General features: G+C 47.7%; 1 protein-coding gene across 4 annotated transcripts in view; it reads left to right on the forward strand.

Moving 5' to 3' along the window:
* Window positions 1-3,516: 3,516 nt before the first annotated feature.
* Window positions 3,517-19,301, forward strand: part of RYR2 (ryanodine receptor 2) — a 755,762-nt gene continuing 739,977 nt past the window's right edge. For all 4 annotated transcript variants that reach the window (XM_081790553.1, XM_081790554.1, XM_081790555.1 and 1 more), the window contains exon 1: window positions 3,517-3,687. In XM_081790553.1, the coding sequence (XP_081646679.1) occupies window positions 3,640-3,687 (48 nt within the window). In that variant the 5' untranslated portion in view covers window positions 3,517-3,639. The remainder of the gene's footprint in view (window positions 3,688-19,301) is intronic.

Raw genomic sequence — 19,301 nt, forward strand, 5'->3', positions numbered from 1 at the left:
TGAGCCCCACGTGGGGCTCCGTGCTGAGCATGGAGCCTGCTTAGGATTAACTTTCTCTCTCCCTCGCCCCTCTCCCCCACTCACTTCTCTCTCTCTCTAAAATAAAAATAAATAAAGCACTATAAAAACCAGAGATATTAAGTGTTGGATGCTTATGGAAGTTCTAAATAGACAAAATCTTTTTTTCTATTTTATGGAGTATAATTTTGTGCCTGTGAAAATATGTACGAGCTACCCCCAATATGTTAAGTCTACAATAAGAATTAAAGACATTGAACGTAAATTTTAAGCTGTAACCAAAATAGTTCCTTTTCTCAATTAAAATTATGGTCAAAATGGAGATAAGTTCGCATTCTATCATGCCATGATACTTCCAGTCAAAATCAACTTTTCTTGCCATGGTTGTTCACCAGAAGAAACTAGGAAATCATATCCGAACAAACTGAACCCGTCAGCTTTTTTTAGTTTTAATTTAAATTCCAGTTATCGATCATACAGTGTTATATTAGTTTCAGGTGTCCCGTTTAGTGATTCAGCACTTGCATACATCACCCTGTGCTCATCACAAGTGTGCTCCTTAATCCCCATCACCTGTTTTACCCATCCCCCTACCCACCTCGTCTCTGGTGACCCATCAGTTTGTTCCCTGTAGTTAAGAGTCTGTTTCTTGGTTTGCCTCTCTTGTTTTTTTTTTTTTTTTTTCTATGATCATTTGTTTTGTTTCTTAAGTTCCACACATGAATGAGGTCATATGATCTGACTGACTTAATTCACTTAGCATAATACTCTCTAGCTTCATCCATGTAGTGCAAATGGTAAGATTTCATTTTTTTATGACTGAATTATATTCCATTATATATACGTATATATACCATATACATACACTATTATATATATATGTATGTGTATGTATATATATATATACACACACACCACATCTTTATCCATTCATCAGTCAGTGGACATTTGGGCTCTTTCCATAATTTGTATTATAGATGATGTTGCTATAAACATTGGGGTGCGTTTATCCCTTTGGATTAGTGTTTTTGTATTCTTTGGGTAAATACCTGGGTAACCAGATTGCTGGATTATAGGGTAGTTGTATTTTTAACTTTTTGAGGAAACTTCACACCGTTTTCCACAGTGGCTGCACCAGTTTGCATTCCCACCGACAGTGCAAGAGGGTTCCTTTTTCTCCACATCCTCGCCAACACCTGCTATTTCTTGTGTTGTTGGTTTTAGCCATTCTGACAGGTGTGAGGTGTTATCTCATTGTAGTTTTGATTTGCATTTCCCTGATGATCAGTGGTGTTAAGCATCTTCTCATGTGTTGAAACAGTTTTAAAAAATATTTCAAAAATTCCCCTAGCTTTTAGTAACTTATTAGTGTTCTTGTGAAAATCATCTCAATTTTTATAATAACGAAATATAGAAAACATATCAGAGTACCAAAAATAGTATTCATGCATACACTTATCACCAATATTAGATCACATGCTGTATTTCCTTTAGTTCTTTAAAAAATGAATATTATGATCATTCTCAAACATGTTTTTATCCTTCTAGTACAGATTAGAGATCTATAAACCTCATAGTATTGTATTTTTATGTTCAAGTCCACACAAATGTATGTTTTACAAAAGTTCTCTGCTCGGTTTGCTACTGAAGACTTACAATATGGTGAATATTAAGTACTCAGGCCATTTAACATGTTATCACTTGAGAGAATTAAAGAAGTAAATATAACTCTTGGTAGAAAAATGTGTAGCTTAGCTAATATGCCAAAATGTAAAACCAGTGAGTTAGAGTTTTTATATTTTACCTACTATGTGCGTAGAATGGAGTAATTCCCAAACGTACAATGTGCATGTTCAATCAAGAAATGGTCTGTGTAGGCATAGTTATGCATAAAATACAGAAAAATTCAATTTTATGTCATACATTTGGAAGATCAAACTATTTAATGTGAAATTATGAGCCAACTTCAGAGTATAGTCATCCTTCATGGAGGACTTTTACCTTTTGTGAGGACTCTGCTCATTTAGAGATTCCTAGGAGTAAAAATACACATAAATAGTAATGGTTTAAGATTTAGTTGTCATGGATCACTGTACAAGAATATGTCAAGCACTTTAGGTGACTAGTATCATTAAATATAACAGAACATTCCTGCTCTTACAGGGGAGGGAGAGTATTTATCACACCTGTTCTTTTTGGCATTCATTTTACTGGAAACAGGCAAAACCAGCTTAGCAAGTATAAAGTTGAGGAAAGCTGAAAATAAGATGTACGCCGCATAGAACTTGCTGGTAGGTTTTAGTAACTCATTCGATGCCGCAAAATGTGTGATGTTAGGTAAACTGATGCAAAACCTTAATTTTACAGTTCTTTAATCTTTGTAGGACTGACGTTTGGAAACTTCGCGTATACTTATTAAGTATCTTAGGTAGCTGCGGTGGGCTAGGGACAAGAGATTAGTGCTTCTTGTCCACATCGTCTCAGACACCCTGCATTGTGTTAAGTCACAGCCCTTTGTCAAATGGCGACGTGGTGAGCTGTTGGGTGGATTTGTGCGAGGTAAAGATCTTGTGATATATGGTGAGGTGTTCAGATGTTCTGAATTTCTTCAGAAATAAATGGGTACCAAAGTCAATTTAGCTCATCAGCGATTCAAGTTTATTTTATCCCCTCCTTCCCTGCAGTTCCTAGTCGAATCAGAGTTTACACTCTGTTGTCTGCCTTGCACTACAGGTGTCCGCCATAGGCACTCCCCACATACTTGCGGAATGAATTTGTTCCAGTTCTGTGCACCGCGCACTTTGTACGGATGGCCTGTGAAAAGCAAGGTACACCGAGACTAGATATTGCAGAATCCCCTTGTCGGTCAGAAGGAGAGGAAATCCAAGTTTTAAAATACCCTGCCTGTGTGGGGCGACTTAATTTTCGATTACCCCCTCCGTGCGTCCAGCTGAAAGATGATTCTTGCGCGCCGCCCGGGGTGCCGCGCGAGTTACCGCCGCAGTCCCCTCCGGGAGGAGAGAACGCTGAGCCCCGGGTTTCACCGAAGGTCAGAGGGGCGGGCGGACCCGCGGAGGTGGAAGGCCGCGCGCTCCTCGGTGCTCGGGGCCCCGATACCCAGGGCAGCCAGTAAGCGGCGCTGGGCCTCGGGTTTGGCGGGCCCGAGCGGCGGGCTGCGGATTACCTGCAGCAGAGGGGAGCCGGCGAGCTCCTCCCCGCCCGCCGCCCCCACTCCCCGCCCCCACCGCGGCACCAGCCGGGGCTCCGCGGGCTCGGCGCACTCGCTCGGAGGAGCCGGGGCCGAGCAGTCGGCCGGCGCGGGCAGGGAGCGCGGGGCCGGTGCGGCTGGGCTGCGGGGTCGCCCTCCTCCCGCACAGTGCGGCGCAGGGAGGCTCCCGCCTCGGCCGCCCCCGCCCGCGCCTCCTCCTCCGCTCTGCAGGCGGGGACCGCCCGGCGCTCGCACCCGGCCGCCGCGGCCCCCTCCGCCCCCGGCTCCGGGCGGCGCAGCGGCAGCGGCGGCGGCAGCAGCAGCGGCGGCGGCGGCGGCGGGAGGCAGCGCGAGGGGCCGCCGCCGGGCTCCGCGGGGCTCGGGAGCCAGCCCCGGCGAGAAGGCGCGGAGCCATGGCCGATGGGGGCGAGGGCGAGGACGAGATCCAGTTCCTGCGAACTGTAAGCGGCACGCAGCCCGCGTTTCCCCCGGGGGGCCGGGGCCGGGCAGAGCGGCGGGGGCGCGCGGGCGGGGCGGGGTGCCCCCGGGGCCCCGGGGGAGCCGTGTGGGGGCGACGGGAGGGAAGGGTGCGTGTCCGTGCGCGCGTGGGGGAAGCCGGGGCCGGAGCGCGGCGGGAGCGCTGAGAGCGGGCGGGAGGCGCGCAGCCTCCGGTCCCGGGGCGCCGAGGACCGGCGCCTCGCAGCCGCCGGAGTCCCGGAGGAGGGCCCGTCCGGCCTGACCCGTGGCGGGGCTTGCGCCTTCCGGATCGCCGCTGGGGGTGGTGGTGGTGCGGACCGGGGGGCCGGTGGGGCCCCGGGACGAGGGCTGTCGCCGGGAATTCCGCCGCGGCGCGGTTTCCCCGGCTTGCGGGCTGGACCCGCGCGCTGTCGCGCAGCCCCGGGACTCGCCTACTTGGCGTGGAGCGCGCCGCGGTCGGCTGGTCCGGGAGGAGGTGCGGGACGCGGCCCCCCCCCCCCCCCCCCGCCCCGAATCTCCCCCAAGTCAGGGTGCTGCGGAGGGGAGGAGGAATCGCCCCGGTGGTCACCGAGGTTCCCTGGCACGCGGGTCACGGTGCTGCGACCGTTTGCAGAACGTGGAAGGGATGGGAAGCGAGTGTGTGTGTGTGTGTGTGTGTGTGTGCGCGCGCGCGCGCACGCGGGGGTGGCGGGGACATCGTGAACGTGTCGTTCTCTCAATGCTGGCTTATTGAATGCCTAGTGCAGCAAAGTGTGAGCGCGTGTGCGTGTGTAAGGGCAGGGTGACTGCCCGGAATTTCCACACTGGGTGGCAGCAGGGAAAGGTTGGCTCCACACTGATAGAATTTTTTTTTCTCCTTAAGTACCTCCCGGCGCTGCTCCTTCCCCTCGCTGATTTGTTCGAACGCTGCAGATACTTCCCAGGCTGAGGCATTGCTCACCTCAGAGCTGGGACTGGAGAGCCTCTTGGCAAAAGAAAATGCCGTAACTTCGCGGTAGGAATAACCTAGTTAGCATTTGCAGCATCCTTTCTTTCCGTCGTTCCTTTCCCGGCACTTGTTTCCTCCCCTCCGAAAGATTTTTCCTTCCAGGATTCCCCCCACCCCCGCCCGAGGACTGCAGCTTCTGCTTCTTTTCCTCAACGGTGCAAAAGAGATCACTTCCCAATTACCTGCACAGTCACGAAAATCATAGATTTAAATTTTGAAATATTAGCCAGACAGTAACTTTTAGGTGTGAAAATAGTGTAGATGATGTATACAGGAGCAGAACAAGTGAAAATGGTCAGTTTGTTCAGGAACGTTGTAAGTGGCCATTTTTTTTTCTTTCGGCCTTCTAATTTTTGAAGGCATTTATTTTTTCCTTAATATTTACGGTGGGGGTGGAAAGCCTTTGTAAAGGATAAGATCCAGGGTCGGCCTCAAATGGGGAATGATCTGAACTAACGGCTACACGTTATGCACCATTATATATGCTGTTTGAAGTACAACTGGCCCACGACTGGACTCTGAAGAGCCTGTAGGCGAAAACCTTGCTCGTGGGGAATGTTTTAAGCCTACTCATAACAGTTTTTTTTTTTTAAGTGAAAAACTGTCCATAAGGTTTTAAAAAAATTAATAAAAGACGCATGGAAATAAATATGTTTCCCAAACCACAACAGCTTTTGTTCAAGTGGACAAAGCATTATTTCCTGTGTAATTTTTAAATTTTTTTTTTTTTTTTTTTTTTTTTCCCAAACCCCATAGGGTTAAAATCAGCTAGAAAAATTTGGAAGTCTTCACACATTCAAGGGCTTCCTGCAGGCTTAAATGTTAAGCCACGCTGGTGGACGTGGTGTTATCAGAATACTTAATAGAGACCGGGGTAATGTGCGTGCTGATGGGGTTCTGCACATATAAAGTAATGTTAACTCCGTGCCACTCAACAGCTGCCTTTCAGCTGGTGCGACACCTTTGATAAGTGGGTCCTGTGTAGAGATCTGGCAGTCCTAGGCTGGGATTTTTCTTTTAATAAAACATCCGTAGGTTGTGCTGATGATAAATGACCTTGAAGGAGGTGGCACAGTGGAGCAGGGGAATATTTTTGGTGTCGCTTAACGTTTAAAAGGAAAACATGCCGGTGCCTCTAAATTTTACAATTTTACGTGGCAATTCTCCAGTCCTTTACCACCAACTCCACTGCTTTCTGCCCTTGCTCCTTTCCATTTTATTCTCTTAACCTGAGACTGTGTTAATGATTCAGAGATGGTAATGGAGTTATTAACGGAGAGAATGTAGTTCTTACAGTAAATTCATCTCTCTCTCTCTCTCTCTCTCTCTTTTTTTTTTCCCCAGGGCATTTCTCTGTTGTGTGCAATCTTCTCATTATGAGTTATTTCTCCTTCTCCTTCTGTTTTAAAGGAAATGGCCCAGAGAGGGTTAATAATCTGTATATTAGATGAAATAGTTATAGATCACAGTTGAAGCTATGGTGTTTAAAAAAAAATGAATATCAGTCATTAGGAGACCTTAATTGTGTAGTTGATTGATCATTTCATATATCTGATTAGAGCACCTTAAGTATTATCTTGGATTCTTATTTAAGCACTATGGCTCATTGACACATCCTTGGGATCCTTCTGTCCACAGAAAACTTGATTTCTTCTTCTTCTTCTAGAAGACATCGGTGATCACTGTTAAGGGAAGCAAAGGTGAAATCTTTAATGAACTGTGTCCATGAGTTATGTCCACTGCTGTGAATAAACTCGTCATTTGTGAAGGGGAGTTTTGTCACTGGTTAGCCTGTGCCAGGCTTTATCATTATGCACCTGTGAGTTTGCTGACATTTCTTGCAAGTGGTTATGTGGATGAACGATCATCTTTGATTCAATGACTCCCCCACCAGCTGGAAGCTTGCCCACTCTGATGTGTTTATCTTGGAGAGAAAGTGAGAATGTGGACGTGTAAACCCTGGATGTGCTAAGGACCTAATCCTATCGTAAAATAAGCCTTCAGCCCGTGATGGATTTGTTCAGTGTCCTATCCAAACATGCCTGTGATTTGGAATGGGTGGTTTATTTTATTTTAAAATTCTCAGTGAACTGTAATTTGGTACTGAAACCATGGATCTTTTTAGTAACACTCCTCTTATTTTCCTAGCAATCATAAAATTTTATAGAGGGAATTTCTTGACTTCAAGAAAGCCACGGTGGAAGATGACCTTGGTCAGGGGTTAATTTTCCCAAGTACTTTGCTTTTCCTTCATTTGTGTCGGAAACTTGAGTTACTCTTTTTTGTGTTTATGCGTAGATCGAGATTGCAAACTTAATCCAAGCTGCAGACATTATTCCTAGGGGGATGTTTTGGCTTTCCTCCGGCCTTCCTTTGCAGAATGAGCAATTTAACTGTAGATTTCTTTGCAGGACGTGTACATCTTGCAGATAATAATAATAAGAATTTTAGAAAGTACTCAGCAATTAATAGTAAGAATCCTAAAGTATCAGGTCTAGCACCCAGCAGTGTGAAGTAGATTGAGCCGGAAAGTTTAGCCTCCTTTGTGGAGGTACAGGAAGGTTAATTGTACAAAGTCAGTGACTCAACAGTGCGGAACTGAGGCTGAAATTCAGATTTTAGGCTAATGTCCTTTCCAGGAGAGAAAGGCTGCATATCAGCAGTTCAAGTAGGTTTCAGCGCTCCAGCAGACAGGGTACCCAGTGGCTTTTGTCAGCTGTAGGAATGTCATGGAGTACAAAGGAAAAGACTCTGAGTGGGCCGTGGGAATTTGCACCTTTTGTTCACTTGATAACGAAGGCATGACGATAGATGTGCACTGTGGTATTTTGTCAAGCGACTGATAGAAAGTGCACCCAGGCTTACATAATCGGACTTTTTTTTTTTTTTTTTTTTTAATTTGTGTGTACACATTCACAGGAAGGGCAGGATCTGAAACAATTAGGGCACTAATTTATTTGACATTCAGTCTTATTTGTGCTTGGGCTTTAGGTAAGTGTTTTTTTTAATCAAGGCTGAATTAGCCGAGAAAAGATTACAACTTCTGGGACTGTCCTTGGAGACAGGAGGAAGGCACACATTTGGCTCCTGAAACTGTGACATTACGGGACTTTTATTAATTCAGAAAAACATTTGTTGAGCACCTTCCGCACGCAGGGCGTGATATTCAGTGTGAAGGAAGCATCCAGAATACGGAGAGAGATGTGGTTTGCAATTATAATTGCAAAGAAGCGACTTAGAGGCTGGCGTGAAATCAGAAGGGAAGAAAACACATGTAAAAATTCTAGGATATTAGGGTAGGAGGAGACCTTTAGAAAACGACATCTCGTCTACCCCCCTCCCCTCCCCCCACCCCCCACGGTCATTTAAATAAGGACTAAAGCTCAGAGAGCTGAGATGCTTTGGCCCAGTGTCCTACTCCAAATTAGGGGCTGTCTTGGTTCATGCTGTTATAACGAGACCATACAGTGGGGGAGGGGGGCTTAAGCAGATACTAATGGCCACGGTTCTGGAGGTTGGGGAGTCCAAGATCCAGGTCAGGCAGCTGCCATGTGTGACCTCTTCCTGGTTTGCAGCTGGCCGTCTTGCCGTGTCCTCACAGGGCTGAGAGAGAAAAATCTTCTGCCCTGTGCGTCTTCTTATCAGGACACTCACTCCATTCCTGAGGGTCCTAGCCTCCTGCCCTAATGACCTCCTAAAGGCCCCACTTCCTGATGCCGTCCCATTTGGAGTTGGCATTTCCCCGTATGAAATTTACGGGGTTGCAAACATTCGGTCCGTAGCAGTGGCGTAGAGTCAAGCCAGGTGCGTGAAAATCTCTGCGGAACGGTCAGGGAGCCGTCCTCCCTACAGAACCCACCTGCCCGGTCGTATCCTTCTCTTTCCCCTTCCCAGGGTTCCCTGTCCACATCCGCCCCCGGCCTTCCAGCCACTGACAAGGACGCCGCTTTCCTTTTCTCTGAAGCTGCCGTTTCTCGCCCGTCCTAGACCTTGGCCCCTGCCCCCTGGTGCCGGGCGGGAGTCCGCACATACTCCTCCTTTCCCTGCCTCCCTCTCCGCCGTTCTTCTGGTCCACCTTGACGCACTCGGATTTCTCCCGCCCTAAAGTTTCTCCATTTAGCCGCTCAGCTCTTCCAAATGTGGGCTCCACCCACAGCTGGTCTCTGCCTCTCCTTGTAATTGCTACCTAGCTGCTTTTACCCCGAAAACCGCAGAGCTGGACGTTTCCGGTAGCCCCCTCCATGCCCAATCGAGATGCGCCCCTCCACCCCTGTTCCTGTAGTCTCCACACGCTCTGCTAGACTCACCCTCCCTCCCGGAGTTCCTCTGTGCACTTTTGGAGACCTGGCACATTCGGAGTCATTTTGATATATATTTCTGATCAGGCTGGATCTTTGGAATAATAGAGTTTGAAAAGACTTCACGATGACCTCATCCAACTCTGAGAGCCAGAGCAATTACAGGAACTTTGTCAAAGTCACTCCTTCCTGTGGGAGCAACCCACCTCAGAACTGACCGTGCTCTGCCCCTCGCTGCCAGCTCTCCCGTCCTGAGCTCATGTGTATTCAGCCCCCTAAGTGGCTCTTCCTCCAGTGGCTCTGTGTCGGCCAGTGGCACTGCCATTTTGAGCTCTTAGAAACACCAGTGTGGTCCTAACCTTCATAGACCTGCTCTGAGGTCTTTCTCCAACAGTTACCTAGCTTATGTACTTGGGGAAATTTTTTTTTTCTTCAATTTCCCTTATGGCATAAAGATAATATTAGGCATCTCAGGGGGATTTTTGAAGATCATGTGATAGAATTTATGTGCAAAGCCTATTCCACTGCCTGGCTCATGTAGGCACTCCATGCATCTGTTGAGTTCTTTTCTCTTCCTGTATCTTACTTGTCATCATCTCCTGGGGTGTTTTCCTTGGCATCTGGCTCAGATTTAGATTTCTTTCACACCCCAGTACTTGTTGTGACCCTTCATTGTCCCTCTACCCCACCAGCCAATAGCAACCCACCTTGAATTCTCCTGCCACTTGAATCCTCCTAAAACCCTGTGTCCGTGATGCCACTCCCCAGTTCCACGTTCCTGTCACATGCGGTCTAGTTGCTCTGCCTGGTTCATGACTTTCTATAATCTGATTTTTGACACCCTACTTAAGTTCCCCATCCTCTTGGAGCCCCTGGGTCACTCTAGCCAATTGTGATTTTACCTTTCTTGAACCATCTCTCGAGTGTCCCTGTTCCACACATTTTATCACTCATGTGTGGCCCTAATATTGCTCCCCTGAGGCTCTTTGGGGCGTTTTGTGACTGTTGGGGGCATTCATTTCCCATGATGCTTAGCGCAGTGTTCCCTACAAGGACAGGTTTGAGAGGAATCATGGAAATGGAGGACCAGGACAAGAGAAGAGTTCCTCCCTCTCTCCTCCTCCTAATAGTTGTGAAGATCACGTGAATGTGTTCGAATGCAGAAAGAAGTTATGTGTGATGAGAGAAGTAGACAAACATCGTGGGGATGGGAGAGTGTTAGTAAGATCCCTCCTACGGGCAGAAGAGTAGGAGGTTAGGGGAGGTGCGTGGGTGAGACAGACGAGGTGATGGTGGGCTGTGGGAGGGCTGCGGGGGCTCCTGGGCCATCAGGGGAGGGCATTTGGTGCTAGACATGTGAGGAGCATTCCAGAGAGGGAAGTTACCGAGACAACTGACCTAAGGAGAGAACGAGACTAAATGGAGGCCTGAGTGAGTCTGAGTGAGAGACACTGGGTCCCTGTCAGAATTTGCATTTCAAACGAGATGCTTCTAGATGGTGAGGTGACTCTCAGGGCTTCACAGGCGCTTCTGGTGGGGCAGTTGCGTCCACTTATTTTCATCTCTTGAATCACGGGAAGAATATTGGAACATGAATGGCTGTGTGACTTTGAGGGTGGAGGTGTCCTATGAAAATTCTTCTGGGAAAGGTCAAGTGGGCACTTGGCTCTGAGGGGCCCTCTGAGGTTGCCGTGTTAGGAGTTCCTGGGGTCAGCCAAACTCAAATCATTTAGAAGGATGAGTATAACAAAAAAACCTTACCCTTTTGGGGCACTTGGGTGGCTCAGTCGGTTAAGCTTCCAACTCTTGATTTTGGCTCAGGTCGTGATCTCGTGGTTTGTGAGATCGAGCCCTGCGTCGGGCTCTGTGATGACAGTGTCCAGCCTGCTTGGGATTCTCTCTCTCCTTCTCCCTCTGCCCCTCCCCTGCTTGTTCTCTCTTTCTCTCTCTCTCTCTCAAAATAAATATTAATAATAAAAAACACCTTATCCTTGTGCCGGAAGTACATACTTTCAGTGACTTTTGAGGTCCTTGAAAATTCCCATCCTGGTAGATCACAGGGTCAGTGACTAAACTCCTAATCAACCTCTTTTTTAATCTTCTCTCCTGGCTTAGTGAGGACTTCTCGGGCTTCCTGTTCTTACTTGGGTTAGTGAACAAGTGAGGATAGTTCTGGGGTTTCCTAAAACATTACAGTTGGCCTCAAAGCCCAGCTAGGAGGTATATTTCCTGGTTCCTGTGGCCGAATGAAAGTTCTGTAGTGATGTTATTTTGCAGTTAAACAGAAATTTGAAGTTTTCTACTCACTAGGAGTGTCCAGAGGACCTGCGGGTCGTTGCCTCCGGGCTCGTTAACCAGGCAGAGTTGTCTCCAGGGTAAGGGACCAAGAGAAGAGCCAGGGCCACCGAGTGCCCCGGTGAGACCTCCGCTAGGCGGCTGTGCGCAGCCACTGACCCGTCGCCGACTGGAGACGAGGATTTGCCAGTTTACCTGAAGAAAACCTTAAATCTAGCTGGGGAGCCAGGCGAATGCAGGGCAAAGTGAGGAACACCGCGGAAAGGGCTATAGGAACTCACAGGGCGATGGGGCCTTGTTGGGTCCGAGGGGGGGCTGAGGCAGGAGTCACCCAGGGGGCGCCATGAGCACACATTTGTTCACAAGGACGCACACTTATTAATGTGCGTCGGAAGGTCACGTGTGGCTGGCCAGTGAGGGTCACGGGTCCCACATCGTCATCAGCACATCAGGAAGAGCAACCGAGTGTGGTCCGCTTAATGTTTCCTTCGACAGCAAACAGTGTTTTCCCCCGTGAAACTTTGTGATTTAAAAAACTCCCTGCACACGTGTTCCCCTTCTAACGAAATTTTTAATTATTTCATTTCTCTCTGGATTTAGAATCTGACTCATGATGGTCACATGAACCCGTGAATTTTACTTGTGTTTTAACACATAACCAAAGCTATAATACATAAACCAAAGATATAAACCAAAGATACGTGTATGGTGCCTATAAAAGATATGTTTTTGGAGGACAAAAAAAGAAAAATACGGGACAACTCAAATCCTTGAGTGTTGAGTAAATCGGGACATTGTTAAAGTCAGTACTAAATGTCACACTGAGTTTATAGCCATTGAAAGTTGTGTTCACTTGCTTTCCACAGCAGGTTTCTGATTATCAAATTAAAAGGAATTATGATTTAACTTCTTTGAGATTTCGGTGGAGTTTGTATTTCTTTCACATTCAAAGAAATTTTCATTAAGAAATTTTGGTCTCACACACACACATACACACGTATAACGCACTCACGTGAGAGCAAGATAGTACTCCATGTATATTTTTTCAAATCATTGTTTTAAGCCACTAAGCTTTGGGGTGGCTTCTTCTTTTTTATTTTTTAATGTTGATTTATTTTTGAGAGAGGGAGAGGGAGGGAAGGGGAGGGGCAGAGAGAGAAGGAAGACCCAGAATCTGAAGCAGGCTCCAGGCTCCGAGCTGTAGGCACAGAGCCGGACGTGGGGCTCCAACCCACAAATCGCGAGATCGTGACCTGAGCCAGAGTCGGATGCTCAACCGACTGAGCCACCCAGGGGCCCCACTCCATATTTCTTTTTTTACCAAATTTTGACCCAAAAGTGAAATTCTATTAAATTAGTTCGGGGTGGCAGTGAAATGTTGTTCTCTGTTACTCCTTCTCATACTTGAATGTCTCGTTTTTGTTCTTTGAACGCGGTAAGCGACAGGGCCCACGGGTGAGCCGTCTGTGAGAGATGCCATTTTGATGGGGGCAGGGCCAGAGACAAACCAGCATCATCCCATGTGTCTCTTGAGGTTGTCTGGGGGAATTCTTAGGGACATCTGGACAATTCTAGAGATTGACGGAAGTCACTTGAAGTATGGTGGCAGCCCCGAAGGGCCGTCATCTCTCTGGTGTGGTCAGGAGACCAGGGCTATTTTACGGAATTATCTACCTACCACTGTTAGTGACTTCATTTCTCGTAGGTATATTCGTAGTCACTGTCCAGAATGTCTGCTCTCAGTATTTCACTTTTATCTCCTCATGAAATCCGTACAAAATCCCTCAGAGGCAGGTACAAAGAAGTTCAGTCACTGGCCCCCTATTGCCAGACACAGGCTGTGGAGCTAGGGTTTCAGGCCCAGGCAGGTGGCTCTAGAACCTGCACACTTAAAGACTGTATGGGGTCCCTTTCGGCTGGAGATTAATTTGTTTTAAAACCAGAGGGAAGCTTGATGCCTTGCTTTTCTCTGTGGGAATGTACTTTATAATATCGAGTGTGAATTTCTTAAACTACCAGTGCCTCACAGGGTACGTGCCACATGAGAGGCCCTCCTTAGATGTTTGTGGAATCGAAGGGACTGGATTCTGTGAGACAATACGTTGATAATATGTTGACGATAAATACAGAATAGAGCGATCGTGTGCAAAGTTGACTAGGCTGTCCTAACTCAAGAGGCACACATCGGAAACTGAGTTTGTTCACGGTATAATAATACCAGGTAAGTGGGAGACACTTGGCAGGCAGAAATCAGTCCCGTAGAGCTGAGGTGTCGAAACAGCGGAATTTTGCACACGTCACCTGGGGACCGGTAGGCTCGTGGTCCTGGAGGGTTGTGCTCTGTGTAAATTCAGAGGAGACAAAAGGTGAAGAGTGGTGAATGTAGCCGTAATGGGAGGGCTCAAAGGCCACCTCCGCGAGGTGGGGTAAATTGCCACGAAAGTAGGTTTGATTTTATCTAAGACGTGAAAAGAATGCACAAAGGGCAGCATCCAGAATGTAGAACAACGTGTCAGGCAGGAGCCGAAGCTCAAAATGCCACATGATCTCTGAAAATGCCCCCATCCCGATTCCTCTTTAGGGTTTCTGAAAGTTTGGATTCATTTTATTTTTGGAACAGTGGACATTTGGGGGAATAGGCTGAGGGATGAAAATACATATCGAAGCGCCTTTTTGAAAGGAGAGAATATTTTAAAGAACTGCCCTTCAGGGACATGTACAGTTATGAGCCTGTAGGGCAGAACATATTTTCTTTTCTTTCAGAGAAGAGCGTGATGGAAGGGTGATTGAGGCACCTGAAAAAGTTCGCAGACACACACACACACACACACACACACACACGCATGCTCGCACGTCTTTACTGGATTTAATCCCCGATGGCATTTTATTTTTTTCCTTATTCTCTCTTAGCATATCCCTTCCATCCCTTCTGGTCCGGGACACCTCTGTCATGATTTGTCTTCACGGACAAGGCTCACGGTTGGGAGTTTTGCTCAGCTTACAAGTTCTGGCTTGTAGGTTCAATGAAACATCAGGAGAACGTTTCTTCCTGAGTCACAGACAAAATGAAAAGCTGAGCTGAATGCTTTCTGATTGATGGCTGTCAAGGAAGCCGGAAGCATCCAATTCTTCTGCTGTCCTCTCTGTGACAGTAAAGGGGGCCACTGTCTCCTGAAGACGGGGTATCATTATGGAGTATAAAGGTCCCACGACTGTGGCTACGGAGAACAGCATCCTTCAGGAAAGCCTGCAAAATTGGCCCAACTTAAGTCCTTTGCACACACATGAGGATGCAGAAACTGCAAAGGAGAAGAGAGAATTGGGGTTTTACCTCTTCCTTCTCCTGTTTACTGTCTTGTCTCTCCCACCCCGCCTCCCCTGCAAGACTGCTTTGATATGTACGTATGTATGTAGTTACTTATTTGAGATATAATTGACACATAACATTATATTAGTTCAGGTGTACAACACGATGATTCGATATTTGTATACATTGTGAAATGATCAGCACGGTAAGTCTAGTTAACGTCATCCCCACGCATAGTCACAACATATTTGTTTCTCCAGATGAGAAATTTTAAGATCTACTTTCTTAGCAGCTTTCAAATATGCAATACAGTGTTATTATCTGTAGTCACCATGCTGTACCTCACATTTCCAAGGCTTAATTATTTTGTGACTGGAAGTTTGCACCTTTTGACCCCCTTCACCCATTTTGCCCACCCCCCCCCCCCATCCCCCAGCTCTGGCGACCACCCATCTGTTCTGTGTATCTGTGAGTTTTCGTTGTGTTTCTGTTTTTGTTTTCAGAGTCTACATACAAGTGAGATGAGACAGTATTTGTTTTTGTCTGGCTTATCTCACTTGCTGTCATGCCCTCGAGGGCCATCTATGCCGTCACAAGGGGCAAGATTTCGTTCTTTTTTATGCCCGAGTAACAGTCCATGGTGTGTAAATGTATACCGCGTTTTCTTTCTCCGCTCATCCTTCTGTGGACACTTACGTGGTTCCCATGTCTTGGCTGTTGTGGTCATACTGTCGTGGACGTGGAGGGTGCAGGTCTCTTTTGAAATTAGTGTTTTCCTTTCATTCAGTTAAATACCTAGAAGCGGATCCTGTGATAGTTTCTATTTTTAATTCCTTGAGGACCCTCCATACTGTTCTCTGTAGTGGCCGCCCAAACTTATATCCCTGTTAATAGGGCACGAGGGCTCCCTTTTCCCTGCATCCTGGTGAACGCTTGCTATCTTTGATCCTTTTGATAATAGCCATTCTGACAGGTGTGAAGTGATAGCTCGTGGTGGCTGTGACCTGTATTTTCTTCTGGTTCATTTTGAAATATTTGTTGACCACCTACTATGTGCCGAGCACCATGCTAGGTGCTGGGACTCAAATCTCTCTGGGCCTGTTCTGCTTCAAGGAGTTTATTGTATCTCTGGTGGGTGGGATGGGGAATAAAGAAACAGCAAATGTCCTACCATGGATCAGATGCAAGAAGGAGATAACTGCTACGAGCCAGGATGTTGAGGAGGGAAGGATGTGTGTCTGATAATTATGGTTGCCTAGGGCTTCCTGGAGGAGACATTTATGGTCACAGTGTTTTCAGACTCAAAAGGAACGTCAGGTCCAGCTTAAGGATTTTCTAGTGGAGGCAAATGAAAGTTCCTCAAGAGTTTTGGCTCAGACAGGATAGCCACCATTCATTCATTCAATTCCCCCAGCAATCCATTACGTCCGCAGGGCAGTTGACTGCTTTCATGCAGATCAGAAGATAGATGTAGGGCAGTGACTTGCTCAAGGGCAGCGAGTGAGGACAGGATGTGGGTGGTGAGCCCAAGGTCTTTGTGGCACTAGACCCCGTTTCTGTCCTTCCCTCTCTCCCTCCTCCTCCTGTCCTTCTTTCTTTCCTTCCAACAGTCGGGAAGAGTTGGGCAGGACTGTGGATGTGGCCGATGAAAAAAGAACTGTGGGTGTCCTGTCTGCCTCACTCTCCTATTTGGGTCATCTCTGCCTCTCCTTGGTCTTTTGAGCTGTTTTACAATTCCTTAAGTTGTGGGAAACACAGAGCAGTGATTCCTGAGTGTTTGGTTGTCGATCACGGAAAATGCAAAGTGTCTGGTGGAACGTGGGCACTCGGCAGTTTTGCACATTGCTAGCAAGTTCAGGTTCATTTTTCTGGAGGACTTTGATATGCACACGTCCTTCGGATTCTCCTTTGAACCTGCTCTCTTGTCATACTGGTCCTTTATTGCTTAGGAATTCAGGAAAACCTCAGACGTGCGTTCATTTTATGTTTGCTTAAGAGTCGTGTTTTTACCTCTTTAAAAGAAATCTTTGATGTCACCAGTGCCTTTTAAAGATGGGTAGAGAGGGAGGGAGCTAAAACATAAGAGACTCTTAAGAACTGAGAACAAACTGAGGGTTGGTGGGGGGTGGGAGGGAGGGGAAAGTGGGTGTGGGCATTGAGGAGGGCACCTGTTGGGATGAGCACTGGGTGTTGTATGGAAACCAATCTGACAATAAATTTCATATTAAAAAAAAATAAAGATGGGTAGATTTTGATGACTTGGGTGAGGAGGGTGGGCAGACAGGATCCCAGGTGAATCGGAACGCGAGTGGAGGCAGGGTGTGGGTTTTCTCTGTCTTCCCCATCCCCGATGTGTGTTTACCCCTGTCTGCCCTGCTCCGTGTCTGGGAGGCTCCTGTTCTCCCCGGGCACTGGGAACACGCTCCTCCCTTGCTGCCTCCGGCCCAGGGCTGGTAACAGCTCCCCACCATTGCTGGCCCTGCTCTGTTGGACCCTGTCACCCTCCCTAGCGACTCCTTGCTCCTTTCATTAAACACCTTGCAGTGGAACCTTCTGGAGGGGCCGTCTCTTCTTGGCAGGACCCTGGACTGTATAGCCGGGAGACACATGGGGCCATGGCCGGCGAAGAGACTGTGTGAGAGTGTGGGCTGTGGTAATCCCAGAAGGCTGGAGAGCCTTGACCCCAGCAGGGGCAGGGATTTATCCTGAATCGGGAAGGTCAGAAGTGCCTCTGAAGTTATTCTTCTGTTTTCTTTTTCTTTCTTTTTTTCTCCCCCCTCTCTGGGGAGGGAACTGGGTCAGAGCCTCTGTTAGGAAGATTAATACGGCAGCAATTTATAAGATGAATTGGTGTATGGACAGATCAGATGGAGACTGCAGGTCGGAAGCCTGTTAGGGGACGGTCGCCGTGGAGTTGGCGTAAGATAATTCGGCCCGAATTTGTGTGCTGGCTGTGGGAATGCAAAGGAGGGGAGAGGTTTAAGAGATGCTGTGGAAGGAGGAGAGGAAGAAAAGGAGGAGCTTAGGAGACTCAGCGACACGTGGCCCAAGTGAAGGTTTCAAGGGAGGGCTGTGGGGTTAAGTGTGGACATACTGATTTAGAGGTACATCGTGGACTACCTTGCGTCCTCCCCGAAGTGATGCACGGGAGTCCTAACTGGTGACTCAGAGCGCGATCTTATTTGGAGACATGGTCAGTTAAAATAAGGTCGTTAGGGGTCGGCCCTAATCCAAGGTGATTGGTGTCCTTATAGAAGGGAAGTGTGGGCTCAGACACGTACAGAAGGAAGATGATGTGAAGATAAACAGGGAGAGTGCCGTGTGCGGACAGGACTGGAGCCGTGTTCCCGCAAGCCAAGGGATGCCCGAGGCCCTCAGAAGGACCCAACCCTGCTGACTCTCTGATCTCGGGCATCTGGCCCGCGAGACGACAGATACTGAACCACCCAGTTGTGGCTCTTTGCCGCGGCGGCCCCAGGAAGCGAATACGCGTGCAATGCTGGAAATGTGCATTTAGCGTTTGAAGAGGATGCGCCGGAGGGGGCAGATTTCGACGCCGTTGGCCTGACAGCAAAGGCGGGCGGATGGTGGTGTCCCATCAGGAGCACGAAGGGCGCCTGGTAGCCAAGGCTTGATGCGGTCTCTCCGAGGAAGGTGAAAGCAGATGCCGGGTGCAGGAGAGAGGTGAGGGTGGCCGGAGCTGAGGAAGACGGTGCGGACGGACATTTTCATCCCGTACGTTGGTGATGAGGAGGAAGGAGGGAGGGGGGGTGGGAGCCTGGGGGGGTGGGGAGGACGCGAGCTTGGAAGAAGTTATTGATTACTTTTTTCTCATGGGCGAGACCATAATCTAAGTTAAGGAGGATGAGGGATAGTTGCTGGAGCAAGACTGTAGGTGCTGGACAGGAGAGCGGCCGTCCTCCCCCTGCTGCCGTCCTCCCCCTGCTGCCGCCCTCCCCCTGCTGCCGCCCTCCCCCTGCTGCCGTAACCGGGCACACGGGGACACTGATGCATCATCCCCTTATTGCAAATCCTTCATCACTGCTTTACCTAATTCAAGAGCACACGCTCTTTTCATTTGGTTTTAGGTTAGCTTTGCACAATTGCATTTTCAGCCGGGGACCTTTTGGTACGCGGTTAAAGTCAGAGCTTTGTTGGCTCTAAACTGGGCGTGTTTTGTTTGGATGTTGCATGGCGTCGTCGGTGATGGAATGAGCCACCTGGGCTTGAAGCAGGCCTATCTCAGTGGGGTGTGTGGAAGTCCCCAGTGCTGGTGTGTTTTTCTTTCCTTTTTTTCCCCTTTAGCTATGGACTCAAAAAGATTACAGGGCTTGTATAGGTATTTACAAATAATTTTTTAGCAAATGGACAGCTTAGGAGCATATTAAAACAATTCTCTGACAGTTCAGGTCAGGGGAACGTGTTGAAATACCTTAGGAAACAAAAGGATTCTGCTGCTCGCAACTGCCCTTGGCTCTCCTAGTATGATAAATAGCTTAGCCAGCTCAACAAACTTCAGTAATTTTTCAGAAAATTAAGCAATTTACACTTTTGAGATATTTTAATTTCCATAAAAATTACATTTGTATGTAATTGGCACTCTACGGCAGATATAATTTGTAGCTTGCAAAACTCTGTGTTTTGTTGTAAATCTAAGTAGTAAATGCATATAGCATTTAAGCGTGCACATCCCAATTTGTCTCATACTTG

Source organism: Panthera onca, chromosome D2 (assembly GCF_046562875.1).
Source record: "Panthera onca isolate mPanOnc1 chromosome D2, mPanOnc1 haplotype 2, whole genome shotgun sequence".
Lineage (NCBI taxonomy): Eukaryota > Metazoa > Chordata > Mammalia > Carnivora > Felidae > Panthera > Panthera onca.